General features: G+C 36.1%; 1 protein-coding gene across 5 annotated transcripts; it reads left to right on the forward strand.

Moving 5' to 3' along the window:
• Positions 1-1,867: 1,867 nt before the first annotated feature.
• Positions 1,868-18,550, forward strand: LOC122303373 (histone deacetylase 14). Of its 5 annotated transcripts, none has more exons than XM_043115133.1 (10): positions 1,933-2,022; positions 2,116-2,199; positions 3,152-3,426; positions 4,553-4,627; positions 5,595-5,696; positions 7,233-7,304; positions 15,772-15,825; positions 16,095-16,346; positions 17,110-17,291; positions 18,041-18,550. In XM_043115133.1, the coding sequence occupies exons 1-10, from the start codon at positions 1,983-1,985 to the stop codon at positions 18,339-18,341; spliced, it is 1,437 nt and encodes a 478-aa protein (XP_042971067.1). In that variant the 5' UTR covers positions 1,933-1,982; the 3' UTR covers positions 18,342-18,550. The 5 variants fall into 5 exon arrangements, with proteins under 5 accessions (XP_042971069.1, XP_042971070.1, XP_042971067.1 ...); XM_043115134.1 differs by having other exon boundaries at positions 1,956-2,022; positions 3,176-3,426; positions 15,772-15,828; XM_043115132.1 differs by having other exon boundaries at positions 1,959-2,022; positions 15,772-15,828.
• The last annotated feature ends 847 nt before the right edge of the window (positions 18,551-19,397 follow it).

Here is a 19,397-nt window from a genome sequence, read left to right on the forward strand (position 1 = left end):
TAGGCTCTATAAAAAAAGAAGAAGTAAGTTTCCACATTTTTTTATTATGTGGTTCGCTTTTTTATAAAATGACTTGCAGATTTATAAATTTAAAGCTTGTATGTATCATTATCTTTCTAGCCAGACCACTAGATATATTGGACTTAACTTACACGCACTTCATATGGTATAAAATCATCATTTATTGCAAAAGTTTAAGTTGATGAAAAGTTATAAATTTAATTATTCATATTATATATCTTTAACACTCATCCTCATGTGTGAGTTATATTCTCACTAATTGAGTTCGTCTAACACGTGAAAAATTTAATTAAATGAAGTAGAGTGAGTCAGGGTTTAAACTCAGGATCTCTACTCTGATATCATGTAAAATCACCACTTATCCCAAAAGATTATATTGATGGGAATATGTATATTTAATTATTTCTATTATATATTCTTAACACATTGTGACTCTTCTGATCCTAATGATAATCTCTTATAACGATGGTCTATGAACTTCAAAGCCAGCCAATAGGGGGTCCACATACACCATTAGCCTGGTGTGAATAGTGAGTTGAGATGATTTGAAAATATGAATGAGATATTTGAGTTGAGTTGAGTTGAGATAAGATGAATTAGAAATGGTTTGAGTTAAAATATTTTATGGGATTCAAGAAAATAATAGAAAATATTGAATTAAAATATTATAAAATTAAAATATTGTTATAATACAATTTTTTTAATATTATTTTTGTCTTGATATTTGAAAAAAGTTACATTATTGTTTGTATTTTGTTTAAAAGTTTGAGAAAGTTATAATAATTATATAATGATTAGATAAAAAAAAGTTCATGAAGATTTGAAATTAAAAATTGTTTATGTTTATGCTATTTGCAAGATATTGAGAGAGATAGAATGAGCTGTTTATCCAAACCATGCCTAAATGAATGAACATTTCAAGTTAAAAAATGGTTTTTTGGTTTGTAAAAGTTTTGTTTTAATCCTTAGGTTTATGTTTTAAATATGCTTAATACTTAATTTCATAATCACTTATTTTTATCGTTTACGGAAAAAAAGAAAAAAAGAAAGAGAGATACTATATATTGTAGAAATGAGTAAAATACAATTCTAAATCCCACACACTTCTTAAAAAAATAGGATTTATTATTAAAAAAAATTAAATTTTAAAGTAAATCACTATTAAAAAAATTTAAAAAATCACTTTTTTCGGAGGCATATATTAAGTTGGTAAATATCATTTTTTTAAATATTCATATATATATATATATATATATATATGTCACGTGATGATGGACGTGCCACTTTTAAAGAAAAATATAAAAGAATAATTAAAAATTAAAAGACCATTTTATAGTCCTAAATGATTTTGACAAAAAAAAATAAAATAAAATCCAAAACTATAAAAAAAAAAAAAACACATTAAAAACCTCAAAATATAAAAAAATAAACAGAAACAGAAATAGAAATAAAATTAAAAAAAAATAAAAACATGCATAAGATTAAAAGAAACATGTATAAGAAAACAAAACAAATACCATATAATTGAAAAAAAATATTAAAAAATTATATTTTATCAATATTTTAATTTTATAATAATTTTATTTAATGTTTTATTTTTTTTTTAAATTTCATAAAACATCTTCGACTCAAATAATTTTATTATTATTCACAAATTTTTCATTTCATCTAACTTTATATTATCTCAACATTGATTTTAATCTCACTTTGGAACGTCTATATTCTTACACGAGATGTTGACACTGTGAAAAAGGTTTGACCATTGAAATTATGTCACAAATATATTCTTCATTTAAATGTATTCTACAGCGGAAATGGATCAAGCGGAAAATTATTCCCAGTCCACATAAAATGAGGGGTTTTTTTTTTTTTTTTTTTGGAGTAAAATGGTTGATTTCTTTAAAATTAAAAGCTAGAACTGAATAGCCTAAATTGTTATCGCTCGCTGCCGATTCATCCCCATGCAGCTTCAAGCATTCCCCTGTTCTCCATCTTCTGCTGGTAACAACGAACAAGCTCTTACTTCTTGAGTTTTTATATGGCTGTTAAAAAAATATTAACTTTTGATTGGGGTATCTTTGAATACGTGAATAGTTTGGTGTTCCGGATTTATGGTCATAAGCTTTTTAGGAGAAGAAAGCATAGAGTATGGTGCAGGACAACGAACAGTGGGCTCTGGTACAAATGTGATGCTGGACACTAGATTAGTTTTCTTGACAGGCTCTTGTGATTTAGTCTTGTACGTTGGACAATTATGCAATTCTTAATCCAAAATTGATAGCTTTTATCTAAGCCTAGCTTTAAATGGCAGAAGTTAGTTCAAGTATTGCAGTTATTTTTTTTATATGCAAGAATTTTACTAATATTAAAAGAAGAGTAGACACTGTCCAAGTACACAGGACATATACAAGAGGAAACACCTAGCTAGGAAGAAGTGGCGCAGTTATGAAATTGTTTGGATTAGATTTTATTACTTCTCTTTTGTGTCTCATTAATATACAAAAATTGGAAGAATTACCACTCTGTAAAAGATTCATGAACTGTGACTACCCTGATGCCAATTGCAAATTACTAGTCTGAGCACTTCCATTTCTACCTAAGACCAGTTGAGGAATATGTGCAATCCATGGTCCGATCTATTTACAGGATTTATATTGTTTGTAATGTTTTCAGATTCTGACTTCTTTGAACTGGTTTCTTTTGGTAGTTTGAGAAAGATATGGTGCTATGTTTCATGATCACCACCTTCACTGTTCACTTGTCCACTCAAGTCAATGCTCGGGGTTGGCATGAAACCTAAATTTGAGCCTGGCTTAGTTAACAACTGAATAGTTGTACAATGAGCTGGGAAAAAAAATATATTAATAGCCTATGGCACAGATTTGTGCTGTTGATGCTTTCTTGTGGAGTACATGATCTAGGGAAGAGGTTTACAGATATTATGGTTCCCAAACTAATTTCTCTGTACTTTAATGTGGATATGGCATATCCTCACACTTTTTTGCTAGATTTACCTTTTGGAATTCTCTTGATTAGTACTTGGCAAAAAAGAAAAAATAAAACAGTCTTGATTAATGCATATGATAATGTTGTAATATCCCACAATAGTCTAGGCTTTATTGTTTTCCAGATCAAGGAATTGTGCATGTGCCAGGGAACATGTTTTTGGTGCGGCATCATTTATACAAGTGGAAGAGTCATTTTAGAATTGATGCGGATGGAAAATTTGTGGAGGATCAATTTTTCCCAAAGAATTTGAGAAGTGGAAGGAGATTTTTAAGAAGTATTGGAGCTTCCATTACTTGTTCAAATGGTATAGGGAAGGATCCGTATATTCCATCTAATGAAAAGATCAGTGATGCAAGGCTGATTTATGCTGTAGCTCCTGCCATGGGTCATAACCAGGTGTGTAGCTGTTTTATATCAAACCCTAATATGCTGAATAATATCATACAAGCAGAATATACGATCCCTATTCTGCAAGTTATCTCAAGGATTTCAAATATATCCAAGCAATTGGTATCCGATTGAAAGATAGAAAGAGTAGATTCACATCCCCTACTTGCTGAAAGCACAAATGGAATGGCTGATCATCATTGTAGGAAGTTTTTAAGACCTCACTAATCAGCCTCACACTTGTTAATTACTGTCATCATTATTTGCCCATATTCTTTGGACTACTAACTCTCTTAAAAAGCTATTTAGCTTCTGAAATCAATAAAGTTATGTTATAGTTTGTATGTAAAATTTTTCAAATAAGAAAAATACTGCTCTGGGAAATCGGATGATTATTTTGTCATTTCAGAAGTTCCATAGGTCTTTTTGGTCCAAAAATTACCTGATCACCTCTTTGATCCTTCATTGCCTTGCTGATCCAGTGGCCAAGAAAGAGTAATTCCAGCTAAGAACCATTGATATGGCTTCTTTTTCCTGCTTTGCTGAGAGGGCTGGAACATGATACTCAGGGTTCTACTTCTAGTGAATGAAAAATAACAATTAAATCATGGAGGCTTTTCACTACAAACTAGTTGAGGTTACTTATCCATTTTCTTGTTAAAGAGGACCTGAACTGGGATTATATTCGTAGATCAGATTGTGTAGATTATGGAGTCTTCATGCCTTGTTGAGAGCTCTTTCAAATAGCATCAGTGTTGGAAGTATTCAATTACAATGAAGTTTCATATGCATGTTTGTACTTTCAGAGGAAACGGATGGAGTGAAGAAAAGAAGAGAGAATGATATATTTATTTCATGTGGATTTCGAGCTCGCTTCAATTAGTAATAAGAAATTCCAGTTCTTTTTTTCTTGAGCATACAAAGGAACATAGGAGGAAAGAGATCTTTTGATGCAACTGGCTCTCAAGCTTAATCGCTTCAGTTTGTAGTTAAAATAAGTAATTTCATCTTCAGTTTTTTTTTTTAGCATACCGATCCTATTACCTATTATTATATTATCAGTCATGGTGTTACTTATTTGTTTGAAGTTGAGTATATACCTCTAATTGTACTCTGGGTGTATAACTGCTAACAGGAATCACATCCAGAATCTCATTTTAGAGTTCCTGCTATTGTTAATGCCCTTGAGAAGATGGAAATGACTCCGAAGGTATTTATTTTAGAGTCCCTGCAACTGCTAGGCCTCATAAACTGTGTGGACTTTGATGATTCCCTAGTTATTTTTGAGTTTCATGCCTGAATTATTTTTCTTCAGTATTCGTAGGCTTTAACAAGTTTGAATAACAAACTCCATAAGCAAGAGTATAGATGCAAATTAAATGAGAGCATTGAGAAGCTGTTGGCCCAATTATAGGCTTTATTTCTCTTGGCAGTTGCTATAGATTATAATGGGCTAAGCTTTTATGATTTTCTTGCATCTATTTCTTGCTCTTGATTAGGTGTTTTTCTCTTATACAAGTCCCGTATACTTGGGTTACCCTTATTTATTCATTTATATTAATAAAAATTTCTTTTACCTATAAAATAAAAACTGATAACAAGATGGTGTTGATGGTCAACGACGGAACCATGGCCTCCAACTTTCAATTTTCATCTCTATAATTAATTAGCCTTTACATACAAGGAGATTATGATTTTAAATTCAGAGTGGCATGCGTACAACTCAGATTTTGTGGATTGTCTAGGCGTTCTATAGATATGTGTTTACATCCCTTTTTAGCTTCACCTATGCGACTTATCACCACACTGTCTACAAGAACGTTTTTTCCTCTCTCCCATATATTGCCTACGTTTTTTCCTCTCTTCCATATATTTCTTTAAGTTTTTCTTGCCTTCACAACTCAATTTCCCTGAAAAGATTGCTATATTTTCACTCTTTCTATGCACAAAACCCAACTAAAGATGAATACCAAAGACATGGTCGAATCTTATCTTCAGAAAGGAGTGAGTGTAATGGGTGGGTGAGGACGTCTCCCATTCTGTATCCTCTGAGACTGGAGAAAAGCTCAATCTTTTCTATTTTTGTTTCTGGAAAATGAATTATAATTATAATGATAATTTGGATAAGACAATTTCTTGTTTGTATATGCTTAATCGTGCTCTTTTGTATAACCCAGTTCCGTGGCTCAGAGATTATTGAACTTCAGAGTTTCAAGCCGGCTTCAGTAGATGATATTGCAAGTGTTCATGCCAGAGCCTATGTGTCAGGCCTTGAAAAGGTAGCATCAAAGTTTGATATCTTAGTTTTTCCGGTTCTGTTCCTTGTATCAGACTATAATGTGTCAAAAAAGGGCCTAATTTTATATGGATTCAAGGAATGGAAGGGATCTGATGCCATATGCTCTTTGCCTTTTTGTTTTTTTTTTTTTTTTTTTTTGTCTGTACTGTCTAGCTTCTAGTGTTCTTTCTGCATCTTCTATTTTGTTGAATAGTTCAACTTTATTAAAGAGCATAAGAACAGCACCCGGGTACATGAGAAGTATACAATTATCCTGCATATACTTTTTTTGTATATATTTCCAACTTTTAACTTCACAAAAGTTCATAAAAGTTTTTTTACCTATAACAAAAAAAGAAAAAAAAAATGTACGGTTACTTATCAAAAGAAAAAAAAAAAAAAAAAAAAGTTTTGTACGGTTACATTTCAGAACCTTTATTTTGTCATTTAGAAGCAAAGTGATGAAATATTGTTCAAATAAAGGATACATTAGATTTTTTTCTTGATAACTAGCTAAGCAAAGCAATAACTCTCTTGAATTGGCATTCAGTCCAAAGAATGGAGGAAGGATGCCATATGTTGATGGCGAGCTTGAGAGTTGGGACTTACTAAAAGTGAATGTAGTAACTAGTCTAAAAACTAGTGTAGTAATCACAAGCATTTTGAATGCCAATAGGTTCCCACCAATATCTAGTATTGAATCTTCATATCTTTTGATTGGTTCATATATTAGTAATGCTACTCATGGTCACAGGAAAGCCTAGAGAGAATCTGCCTGACGATATGTGATTCTGTTGATCATAAATGAGCTTACTTGATTTATCCAAGATACATTCCTTTAGGTTAGGTTATTTGTGGATGATGTGTTAATTGATAGGTTCACGAGTCTAGATTGGAAGCCAATTCTAAGATGTGAGTTTCATAAATATAAAAATGGATATGAGGGGATAGTAGAAAGTAATGGTCGTTAGATACTGAGTTGCATTAATAATTCATAAAGTATAGAATATAGATACAGAAGGAAAGGTAACCACTTGGCAGAATGAGGAGAAGAACATGGCCCATAGAATTAGAGAAAGATGAGAAGTTAGATATGACTGTTGCAAAGACCTACTATTCTCTATGGTATCTTGGACTATTAAGAGGTGTCGAGCAATATGGTGGGAGACTCCTGGAGGAAGAGAGGTACTTACCTAAGAGAAAATATTTTCTCCTAGAGTGGTTGGATACTCTATGTATCATCTCTTCAAGACATTAACCATATTATAGAGGTGACTTTTTGAGTATTCTTAACATTGAGTCGTAGAGTTTTTGGTTGCTCCTTCTATTATTGACTTTTCTAGTTTTCAAATATCTGACTTCCACAAAGCCCATGCTCCATTGTTTCGTCCACATTCCCTATACAGTACATATTGGTATGTTAAGCTGGTGCTCTGTAAATATCATATGCTCATATAGTACATAGAACAACCTGATATGAATCAGGAAAATTTCCTTTACTAAAGTTCTATATGATTTTCTCGGTGTGTGTTTATAGGCTATGGATCAGGCTTCTCAACAGGGTATTATATTCATTGATGGTTCTGGACCAACATATGCAACTGCCACTGTAAGTGAATACTTTGGATGTTTGTTCTTTTCCATCTTGAGCCTGCGTTTATTTAGAGATTTCTGTTCTAGAAGTTGCAGGTCATCATTAATTGATGGTATCCTGAACAGATCCAACTTTTTTGATCGGCAAGAAATTTTTGTTAGAAAACGCTGAGGGTACAACCAAGTGCACTGGGTGCGTACAAGAGAGATGCCTATCCTGAAGGACAAAAAGATACAAGAAACCATGAAATTGTAGCCCATTAAAGCCTTTTGAGGCTGTCCATAGGAAGACAGTATAGAAAAAGAAAGTTTTGAGCTCTTCCAATGTCTGTTCACAGTCCTCAAAGATTTATGATTCATTTCTTTCTAGATACACCAAATGAGGCAAATAGAAACCATCTCCCATATTGTTGCAATATGTGGGCTTCCACCCAACCTTCTCCAGGATTAAATAGGTCCACAATTTCTTCTTGGCAATACCCCAGCCAAATCAACCCGACTGAAGATGTCACTCCACAAGGCACAAACAATCTTGCAATGATGTAAAAGATGATCAACAAACTCATCATTCCTATTACACATGAATCACAGGTCAAAAAATTAGGCATCTGTTCATTTTAAAATTCAATGATGTTTCTTCTTAACCTAGAAAAGCTGATCCAAACATTCTCTATCTAGAAAATGTATCTGCAGTTAAAAATATAATGGAGCTCAAATAGGAAATGTGGTTAAATTGATGAACTTTACTTCTTTTTTCAGTATGAATTGAGTTTAAATTTATGATCAATCCCTAGAAAAGTGAATATTTTGAATAGAATATATTAGAATTATGTTGGGAAATAGGGAAAAAAAAAAGAAAAAAATACCTGGTGAAGATATTAAAAGGAAAATGAGTTAAAACTGTACTGCCATATGGTTTGACAATCAAACTTCATAAGCTGATTCAATATCCCTAAATTTTATTGAAATATTAACTTTCAATTGTATTGCAGTCATGCTTTGGCAACTAACTCTTGAGGGGCTTTTGTCATGGTCCCTTGAAATCATTGGGATAAAAAAAACTCACGCTTTACCAATATGTAATTGTATCTTTGTTACGAGAGAGAGAGAGAGAGAGAGAGAGAGAGAGAGAGAGAGAGAGTACACTTGTGTGGAGAAACCTAGAACACCAGTGATTTTTTACCCTTAAAGAAGCATGCACTCCAATATCAAAGGGAGCTCAGAACTAGCTTCTTGTGATGCACAATTCTTTAAAGGAGATGGAAATCCAACTTGTTGAGTTGAAGATAGTGATAGCTTTCTTGTCTATGAAAATAGACTTGCTTTCAGCTAGAGGCAACAGGGTCATAAGAAACAAGACTAAGATAGGCCCAAATCCTTTAAACTCAGATAAAGGAAAACGGAAAATCGGATTCGGCCATGTCCCTATAACCAAATCTAGGAGAGTGTGGTGGGTCAAAAGGAAAACCGGGTTATTTGAAGTGGGTTCTACGTCGGGTATTGGCATAGAGACATCCCTATTGGAATGCCCTTCGCTACAGGTAACACAGGATAGACCGATAGTTGGTGTTACATCCTTGGTCAATGTTCCCAAAGAAACTATGGCTCCCACATCGGAGTTGAAGGAAAATGATGTAATGTTGAGGTCTAAAGGAGATGTAGGATCCACTGAAGTTGCACATAAAGGGTCGCCAGAGGTGAAGGGACTTGCTGCCAACCCAGAATCTCCAATGGGGACCTTGACCTTACCATTGGAGAGAACCAATGGAGTTGCTAAGGATGCACGGGATTTGAATATAGGTTTGTCGTTGGTGCCTTGTGTGGAGGAATGTCTAGAGTCAGGAATGCAGTTGGGTACGTTGGGTACTGTGTTTGGGGATAATGTTGTTCCCCTAGTTTCTCTTCCTCCAATAACAAATTAGGTTCTGCCTAAAGTTAACGAGATTCAGCATATCGTGAGGTCTTCACATGGAGGATGTGAAGACCAATTTAAAGAACTACTCACTGCGATTGAGGCAAGCCACATGCTTGAAACCAAATGAAGTTTCAAGAAAAACAAGGAGTTACAGCGTCTTTCTTGGGCAATCAACTATGACTCTAATGTGGTAGCTCAAGTCGAGGGAAGTCTGTCAAATTGGATTCAATACCTCCTTAGTGAGGATTTCCTTTCATTACATAGGCACAAGTGTGCAAGATACAAGGCTGGAATCAAGCCTAAATTACAGGAATTAAATCTATTTACAAGAAATGAAACTATGACTAGGTACAAAATCTGTCTAACTATGGAACTGCTGCTATCTAAATAAGGAAGTATATATATACAACTCATAAAAGATAAATAAGGAAATAGGAAACGTATCATGCTGTCATTCCCCCTCAAATTGATGCTGGTTGGTCAAGAATCATCAATTTGCCCACTAGAAACTGATGACGTTGTCGTGTCATGGCCTTAGTAAACACATCAACGATCTGGAGGTAAGTAGAAACATGAGGAAGAGAAATGATACGAGTGTCCAATACTTCCTGAATGGAATGACAGTCCACCTCAATGTGTTTCGTATGTTCATGAAAAAGGGGATTGGCAGCAATTTGAATGGCACTAGTGTTGTCAACATGGAGAGGAGTAGGATCAGACTGAGCACAACCAAGCTCAGAGTCCACGAAGCCAAAGAATCTCAGAACAAGTAGCAAACATCGCACGGTATTCGGATTCGGTGGAAGATTTGGAAACACGTTCCTGTTTCTTACTCTTCCAAGAGATCAATGAGTCACCAAGAAACATGCACCAGCCTATAATAGAGCATCGCGTATCAGGACATCCCTCCCAATCAGCACCACTGTAAGCCACAAGACGAAGAGAAGTCCCAGTAGGAAAGAACAGGCCACGGCTAGGAGAGCCGTGAAGATATCGAATAACACGACGAACGGAAGCAAAATGTAGATGACGGGGAGCCTGCATGAACTGACTAACCTGCTGGACAGCAAATGAAATATCAAACCGAGTAATAGTCAAATAGTTTAGGCTCCCCACTAACTGTTGATACAGAGTAGGATCGGAGAGGAGATTAGCCTAGTCCTGACGATACAGAAGAAGTATCCTGAAGACCAGCCAAAGTAATCAGATCTCGAGTATATTTATGCTGATTTAAAAAAATGCCAGATGGATCAGTACGAACTTCCAACCCCAATAAGTATATAAGAGGACCAAGATCCTTCATATGAAATGAAGCTTGAAGATGCTGCTGCAGTTGGGTGATCAAGGCAGAGTCTGTTCCAGTAATAACAATATCATCAACATAAACCAGAAGAAGAACAATGCCAATAGATGTCTTGCAGAAAAATAAAGAAGAGTAATATTGACTCTGCTTAAAAGAAAATTGAAGCAAAGTGGAGCGAAATTTATCAAACCATGCTTGAGGAGCTTGTTTCAATCCATATAATGAGCGTTTCAACTTACAGACATCCGAGGGAGAAGAAGAGAACAAACCAAGTGGAATGGTCATGTATATCTCTTCTTTAAGATCGCCATGAAGAAAGGCATTTTTGACATCCATTTGATGAAGAGACCAACCTTGGGAGGCAGCAACAGAAAGTACAGTCCGCACCGTAGTCATCTTGGCCACTTGAGCAAAAGTCTCCTCATATTCCACCCCATACTCTTGCCTATTGGCAAGTGCAACCAAACAGGCCTTATACCGATCTAGAGTCCTGTTAGAACGCAACTTGATAGAATAAACCCATTTACTACCAATGGCTTTTACCTGAGCAGGACAAGGGACAACATCCCATGTATGATTATCCCAAAGAACTCGAAGTTCGTCGGCCATTGCCACACGCCAACAATCACGTTTAGCTACCTCAGAATAACCTGACGGAATGGGAATGGAAGACAAAGAAGTATGAAGAGAGGTAGGGGTGTACAAGAAACCGTGGAACCGGCCATGACCGACTCAGACCGGCCGCCGGAGGCCGAAACCACCAAGGAACCGGTCGGCGGGCGGCAACGTTTAAGCAAAACCGACTATCGTCGGTTCGGTCGCGGTTTGAGGCTGGCTCAAACTGCTGAACCGGCCGATATAATAATACTTTTTTTTTTTTAATTTTATCAATATTAAACGACGCCGTTCCACTTAAGTTTAACGACGTCGTTTCACTCCTACATTTGTGTTTTACACACAAATTAAACGACGCCGTTTGTTATTAAACCAAACAGCGTCGTTTTGTCTATAAGGTGAAAAAAAAAATAGAACGGCGTCGTCTGGTATTAAACCAAACGGTGCCGTTTAGATATTATACAGTCGTCGTCTTCGTTCTTCTTCCCCGCTCTGCGTTTCTAACCCTCTCTCTCTCCTCTGCAACTCTCTCTCTCTCTCTCTACTCTCTCAGATGAACGACGCCGTAGGGGGGAACCGAGAACCGACCGTGAACCGCCAGAGAACTGCCGAAGTCGATATGGCCGGTTGCTCTCCTCCCCGTCGACCGGTTACGGTCGGTTGTTCCACCGTTCAAACTCTCATTGGTCAGCGGCGGTTTTGCCCAAAAACCGCGCCGAAGGGGTCGGTTTTCACCCTTAAAGAGAGGTATGGGAGAAACCATACCGATCAGGCGGACGAGACACTTTGGTCGAACGGCGAGGAACTGTGATAGTGTCTAGATCACCCGTAGAAGATTCAGTCGAAGCAGGCTCAGATGGTGGATCAAGCTCAGGAAGGGGCAAAGTAGGGTGTCGTCTTTCATAGACAAGTCCAGGTTTGAAGCAAACAAGAGAAGAAGCCAAGTCATCAAAATGAGGCAAAACATGCATCTCAAGCAAAGACTCAACATGAGAAGAAAATAACGACTGATTTTCAAAAAAAACAACATGATGAGAAATGCGAAATTGGTTAGAGCATGGATCATAGCAAACATAACCTTTTTGCGAAGTACTATAACCCATAAAAGCGCATTTAACTGATTGAGTAGATAGTTTATAAGGCTCATGGAAAGGTAAATGAACAAAACAAACACAGCCAAAAGTATGCATATCAAGGTAGCTAGGATGCTGATGATAAAGACGAAAGTAAGGAGTTTCAAAATTCAGGACACTAGACGGCAATCTATTATTTAAATAAACAGCCGTAGACAAGGCTTCGACCCAGAATTTAGGAGGAACGGATGATTGAAGCAATAAAGTACGAACAACATCCAACAAATGTCGATTTTTACGTGTAGCGACACCATTTTACTAAGGTGTATAAGGACAAAAACGTTGATAAACAATGCCATGTTGTTAGAGAAAATCATGAAACTCACGAGACATATATTCACTAGCTGAATTAGACCTTAGAATTTTAATGCGAGAAGAAAATTGAGTCTCAACATAAGCAGTGAGTTGTTGGAAAAGAGAGAAGACCTCAGATTTAAAACAAAGAAAATAAATCCAGCTATACTTTGTATAATCATCAATGAATGTAACAAGGTATTTATAATTTACATGTGAGATAATAGGAGAAATGCCCCACACATCACTATGAATCAAATCGAAACAACATTCAGTATGACTACCATGAGAAGGAAAAGAAAGAGACTTACTTTTACCTACTTTCCACATGGAGCAATCAAAAGAGAGATGAGAAGAAAATTTATCTTTATTGCCCAACAAACCAGAATTTATTACATGGGATAAAACAACGGAATTAGAATGATCCAACCGTTTGTGCCACACTTCACACTTATTGTTCACAGTGTTACAAGCAAACGAAATAACAGCATGAAGGGAAAAATGCAGAGAAAATAAACGTCCGACTTTAGGCCCCTTCGCGAGTATTTGGCCCGACACTTGATCCTGCACAAGACAACCATCACAAGAAAAACGAACATCACAGTTGTTATCAACCAACTGTCAGACAGATATAAGACTAGTAGAAAGCTGAGGTGATAAAAAATATCCCGAACAGTGGAATCAACATCCCCAATAGCATGAATAGGTAACTAACTACCATTAGCAATCTGAATATGTGATGATCCATTATAAGGCCGAACATTACTAAGAGTATCAGAAGAGCTAGTCATTTGATTATACGCACCTGAATCAACAAGCCATGAGAATGATGAAAGGGAACCGTTACCTTGCAACCCTAAGGTTGAAAATGCTGAAATAATCATCTGCTAGACCATCTCTGGAGTAGAAGAAACTCCCGCAGTAGTAGAAGAAGAGGAATCCATAGTAGCTTGATAAGCATTAGCCTGACGATTCTGGGGACGAGTAGGACAATCTTTAATAATATGTCCCGGCTTCTTACAGTAGTTGCAAGATTTTCTTGCACAGTGGGCAGCAATACGTATTCCTTGCAGCTAAAGCATTGAACGTTCTGCATGTCCCATCCCTTGCCTTTCCTGTGAGCAGCATAAGCCACAAAATTGGGTATCATTTTGTCATGCTGATAAGTGGCCTGGGTGGCAAGACGCTACTCCTCACGAAGTAACTCCCCAAAACAAACATCCAAAGATGGCACAGGATCACGGTTCATCAAATTGGAGTGAGTGGCCTCAAATTCAGGTCGTAACTTCATTAAAAACTTATCACACTTGCTTTGCTCATGAACGGCCTTTTCAACAGAGAGAGAAGCTTCCGATACCTTGGCATAAATGATGTCAGTAAACTCTCCCCAAAGAGTATTAAAGTCAGAAAAATAATCTTGAATGGAGAGATCGCCCTGAGTGTAACTGGCAATCTCGTATTCTAATTGAAAATGCCGGGCAGTGTTGTCCTGATTATATACTTTTCCTAAGTATCCCCACATAAATTTAGCAGTCTTATAAGGTCTCAGATTGAGAAAAATAAGAGGATCAACAGAGCCTAAAATCCATGTCATCACCCTAGCATCTTTGATCTTCCACTGAGCCAACTTAGGAAGCTCAGTAGGAGTGGGATCACTACTATCTATATGACCCTATAAATCTTTCCCCAAAACAAATAAGCGAAATTGAAATTCTCTGGCAGAATAAGTCTTACCCGTGAATTTCATAGTAAAAGAGTCTGAAGACATGATGCTCATAAAAGGAAAAACAGCCAAGAATAATACCTCACGTATCTACTGAGCACCAAAAAATGAAAATGCCGAGAACCAAAGAAAAGGAACTACCGTGAACCAAAAGATTAAACTTGTCGGGAACCAAAAACAACCTCACAGAAACTACCGAGAAGCCCAACTCCTGCACAGAGATTGCCGAAAGCCACAAAGCCACCATAGAGACTTCTGAGAAGCCCAAGTCTGTCAGAAACTGCCGAAAGCTACAAATCCACCACATAAACGTCCATGAACCACAACCACGGTCACTAATAGCCCAGACCTTGCTAACAGTGCCAAGAACCAAAACAAAAGGCCAAGGAATGGCGCGCCCAGCAACGAAGAAGGCAAAAATTCTCACAGGCAGTGCCGACACGGACAGCAATATTGTTCACCAACGAAAAAAAAAATCCCACAAGGAAGAACTAGAAATATTTCTAAGATTTGGCTCTGAAACCATGTCAAATTGGATTCAATACCTCCTTAGTGAGGATTTCCTTTCATTATATAGGCACAAGTGTGCAAGATACAAGGGTAGAATCAAGCCTAAATTACAGGAATGAAATCTATTTACAAGAAAGGAAACTATGACTATGTACAAAATCTGTCTAACTATGGAACTGCTGCTATCTAAATAAGGAAGTATATATAAACAAATCATAAAAGATAAATAAGGAAATAGGAAGTGTATCATGCTGTCAAAGTCTAAAGGGAGGGCATTGTGAAGACGGGAAACAAGGGGTTGGGATTGGGGTTTCGGGTTGAGTATTAGTTATACAGGAAACAAGGGGTTGGGGTCGGGGAGGTGTGTTCCATTCCAATTCGGGAATGGTGTATTTTGGGTAGTTTTTCATGGGCTTTTTGGGTCATTAAGGGCTCTCTAATATGGGCTAGGTGTTTTCTTGTATACGTCCAGTATACTTGGTTACTCCTATTGATATATATATAATATTTTTACTTATTAAAAAAATATCAAAGGAGCTGAAACAACAAGGATTACATTAGATCAGTAGATTTACAAGTGTAATAATTTTCTGTAGAATTAACACATTGAAAAGAGTGTCTCACAATATTTGGGACTGCAATTGTTATTTCAAGGGTTGGAAGTAATCTACTTTATGATGTATACTTGCGTTTTGTGTAATTCGAGGTTTTCTTATTAGTATGCTCAGTTTTAAGCATTTCCTGATGATAACATATTCAGATAAAAAAAACAAAAATGCTGCTGTTGGAAGCAAATTCTGATAACATATTCAGTTTTAAGCATCTCCTTTTTGTCCATATTCTTTCCATGAATTTGAAAATTCTGATATCAATGGTTTGTGATTTTATTGATAAATATTTCGTGTATGTTTGAGTTGAATCTTGATGCATCCATTTGCAAGCAATATGTTGCTCATTCCCCTCTTTCTTATGATGAAATTGTTGGTGCAGACTTTTCACGAGTCATTAGTTGCAGCTGGAGCAGGAATTGCCTTAGTTGATTCAGTGGTGATGTCTTGACCTGGCACGTCAGTCTCTTAGTGATACTGATTATATTTAAAATTTTATGCGCTCCACTGAAACAAAACATTTTTTTTTGCTTCAATGCAATGTGATTTAGAAGGGGATGGAATCTTAATGTTTGCTCCTTCAAATGTTCATACTTGCACTGAAGTTTAATTGATTCTGGAAGTAGTTTCTAGTTTTAAGTTCTTCTAGATTGTTAGACAGGTTAGTTCTAGCGATGTTTCCAAATTTTATATTTCTTATTTCAGGTTGCTGCATCAAAGAACTGCCTGGATCCACCTGTGGGATTTGCTTTGATAAGACCTCCAGGACATCATGCTATTCCGTTGGGGCCTATGGGGTTTTGTGTTTTTGGAAATGTGGCCATTGCAGCTCGTTATGCCCAACGTGCACATGGGTTAAAGCGTGTGTTTATCATTGATTTTGACGTTCACCATGGGAATGGGACAAATGATGCTTTTTATGACGATCCAGATATATTTTTCCTTTCAACTCACCAAGTAAGCAATAATTTGGCCTTGAACTATTTTTTATGTTTTGCCCTGCCATTTGGTCACAAACTTCTTAATTTTCTTAATCTTTGAGCAGCTTCATATTTCTCACCAATTATGAAATTTCTCATTATTTCAATGAATCATTTCTTTTAACAGAAGTAGATTATGTAAACACTTAACTCGAAATTCCAGATTCCATTGTGGAAGACAACTTTTTTTGAAGAATTCTCCATGGTATATTTTTCCATGCATAATATGAAAAAATGAATGCCAAAATTTGGCTGCCTCTTAGTATCGGCAAGAAAAAGTACATAGAAGTATCCATTTAGATATATATAGCCTGGAACTTACCAAAATAGGAAAGATATCTGTACCGTGTCAAAGTAAGGCACCATGTCATATATGTGTTTAGATAGATTCTATTTTGAGAGAGTTGAAAAGGTACTCTTGTTGGAAGGTTCTATACATCTGGGTCAACCCTTGATAATGGTACATATGTAGCTATGCATATATAAGAGTAAATAATATGCGTCTCTGAGTGACTGTAGTGAAAAGGATCATGCTTTATGACTACAAAATATTCTGTCTTCAAAATACTTTTCTGTTGTATGTTTCTGTTCTATTATACTATCCAGATCCGAATAAGACTGCATAATAGATGTTCTGTTTTCAATTATTTAATAATTACTATTTCCATTGAATGGGTAACATCTTGAAAGTTCATTTCTCACCAATCAATCTAGTCCAATTTTGGTCTTGTTTAATACAGGATGGAAGCTACCCTGGTACTGGTAAAGTTGATGAGGTAGGCCGCGGAGATGGCGAAGGAACAACACTAAATCTGCCTCTACCAGGAGGCTCAGGTGACATTGCCATGACAACTGTGTTTGATGAAATCATTGCACCTTGTGCTCAAAGGTTTAAACCAGACATAATTCTTGTCTCTGCTGGGTGAGAATCCTATTTCTTTTGAAAGAAATGCATGCTTCTCATGAAAAACAATGTTTGCTCAAAGACCTAATCAATCCACCATCCCTTTGTTTTTTTTAATATTTAACTGTCTCTTGTTGAGTTGTAGATGTCAAGTCAGTATGAAGGAATTTCTTAATTATTTCGTTTTCTATTTCATTGACTCTAAAATAAACTGTTGTGCATGTTGACCCATTAATACGGGAGAAATCCCAAAAGGAGGTTGCTATAGGTGGAGCTAGAGCCTTGGTAAAGAAGGGAGGATGGTGGATTGATTCATTGAATGAACGTCTGTTAGTAACCACTGTTCATACCCCAACTTCTAACCTATCTAATTATGAAAGAGGTTGAAGGAAAATAATTCTAACCACTGCACTTGAACAAAAAATAACAACAGATAATGAAATTTCTGGAAAGTAATTTTACAAGATGTTTAACAAAGTTAATATTTAGTATACTTTTTATCCTATGCCCTCCGATTCAAAGTTGTATGGCTGTGTTGAATTTGCAATTTTAATTTTAATTTTTCTTTCTCAATTACAATGAACACATCTGAGGCACATGCACTAATTAGCTCATTTTTCAAAATATGGCTCGCCTTTTTCTCCTTTTCTTGACTTTGCTGGTGGGAGAAATGAAGCTTAGGCTTAGCTCTGGATAAACATTTTAGAGATTCACCAGTATTGAAATTCGAATTTGACACTTGCATATCTTGCAACTGAACTTGTTAGGTATGATGGTCATGTATTGGATCCCCTGGCCAGTCTGCAGTTCACCACAGGAACATACTACATGCTTGCATCCAAAATCAAACTCCTTGCCAAAGATCTATGTGGGGGTCGCTGTGTGTTTTTCTTGGAAGGAGGATACAACCTCAAGTCACTTTCATACTCGGTGGCAGATTCATTCCGCGCTTTTCTTGGGGAGCAGAGCTTGGCATCCGAGTTTGACAACCCTGCCATTTTGTACGAGGAACCATCAACCAAGGTTAAGCAAGCGATTCAGAGGGTGAAACATATACATTCCTTATGAGGATGTCCAAACCTGTATGGTATGTATTAACTACTTTTTAAGTTGTTCACGTAGTTCCATGTACATTTGGAAGTTGTCTATATCCGATATTCCCATAAGAATGTCTCACTTCCAACGCTGTAAATTGGTATACAAATACTGAAGAAAAAATTTTTATTTTATTTCATTTTTAAATATATGATTGACAGCTTAGAGCATAAGTTACCGAAGTATCTCGTCCTTGGAAAATGTCATTCTAATTTCTTGACCGAATTGGTTGGTCATGTTGTGCTTTTTCGTGGCCGAATTGGTTGGTCATGTTGTGCTTTTAATTGATCAATTATCTCTTTATGCGCTCATGCAAGATGGTATAACTCACTCTGATCTTATATTCATGAAGTCTATACATCAATATTAATATTATATCGAATTTGACACTTGCATATCCTGTAAAATAAATCCCGGTACACGTGTTTTGGAGAGGTTCCGACATCCAAAAAAAAGAAAAAGAAAAAGTAAAAGAAGATGAATGATAATTTGAATATAATCAATTAATTGCTCCTCGATGGAAGACGTACGTACATAGTAACAAATGATCATGAGATTTGAATATTTTCAAATCTTATACTGTACTGTAAATAGCTTATATTTGTCGCAAGTTTTTGAACCTTGAACGTTGGAAAAGTATTCTTCATGATGTCGCACGTGGAACATAAACGTCACTTCCCAAAAGATATGTCTCCTCTTTCGGTCGTTCACTAGGTACCCTTAATATATACAACTTAGGTTAATTATTTAAAAGATCATGGTCAATATGCAAAATTTAATTGCTGTCATTTGGACGTCTTTTCATTCGTTTTCACCAAATTAAGGAGCTCTTTAATTTTGGTCTTCAACAACTAGTCTCGAACAACATGAATGAATATTATATCAGGTGGATAAAAGCAAATGACAAAAAACTCAAAAGATTTATAGCACTTTAGTTGGTATATGCTGTACAATTTTTAATCATTCTCATGAAGAAAAAGGATATGGAGTAGGTTGGGAGAAAGAAATCATGCATATCTTATACAAACC

The sequence above is a fragment of the Carya illinoinensis genome, chromosome 3, assembly GCF_018687715.1.
Source record: "Carya illinoinensis cultivar Pawnee chromosome 3, C.illinoinensisPawnee_v1, whole genome shotgun sequence".
NCBI classification, from domain to species: Eukaryota; Viridiplantae; Streptophyta; class Magnoliopsida; order Fagales; family Juglandaceae; genus Carya; species Carya illinoinensis.

Coding starts and splice junctions, on each gene's coding strand:
- LOC122303373 (XM_043115132.1), top strand. CDS start 1,983: ATGCAGCTTCAAGCATTCCCCTGTTCTCCATCTTCTGCTG. Junction 2,023..2,115: donor CTGTTCTCCATCTTCTGCTG/GTAACAACGAAC, acceptor ATACGTGAATAG/TTTGGTGTTCCGGATTTATG. Junction 2,200..3,151: donor ACAACGAACAGTGGGCTCTG/GTACAAATGTGA, acceptor ATTGTTTTCCAG/ATCAAGGAATTGTGCATGTG.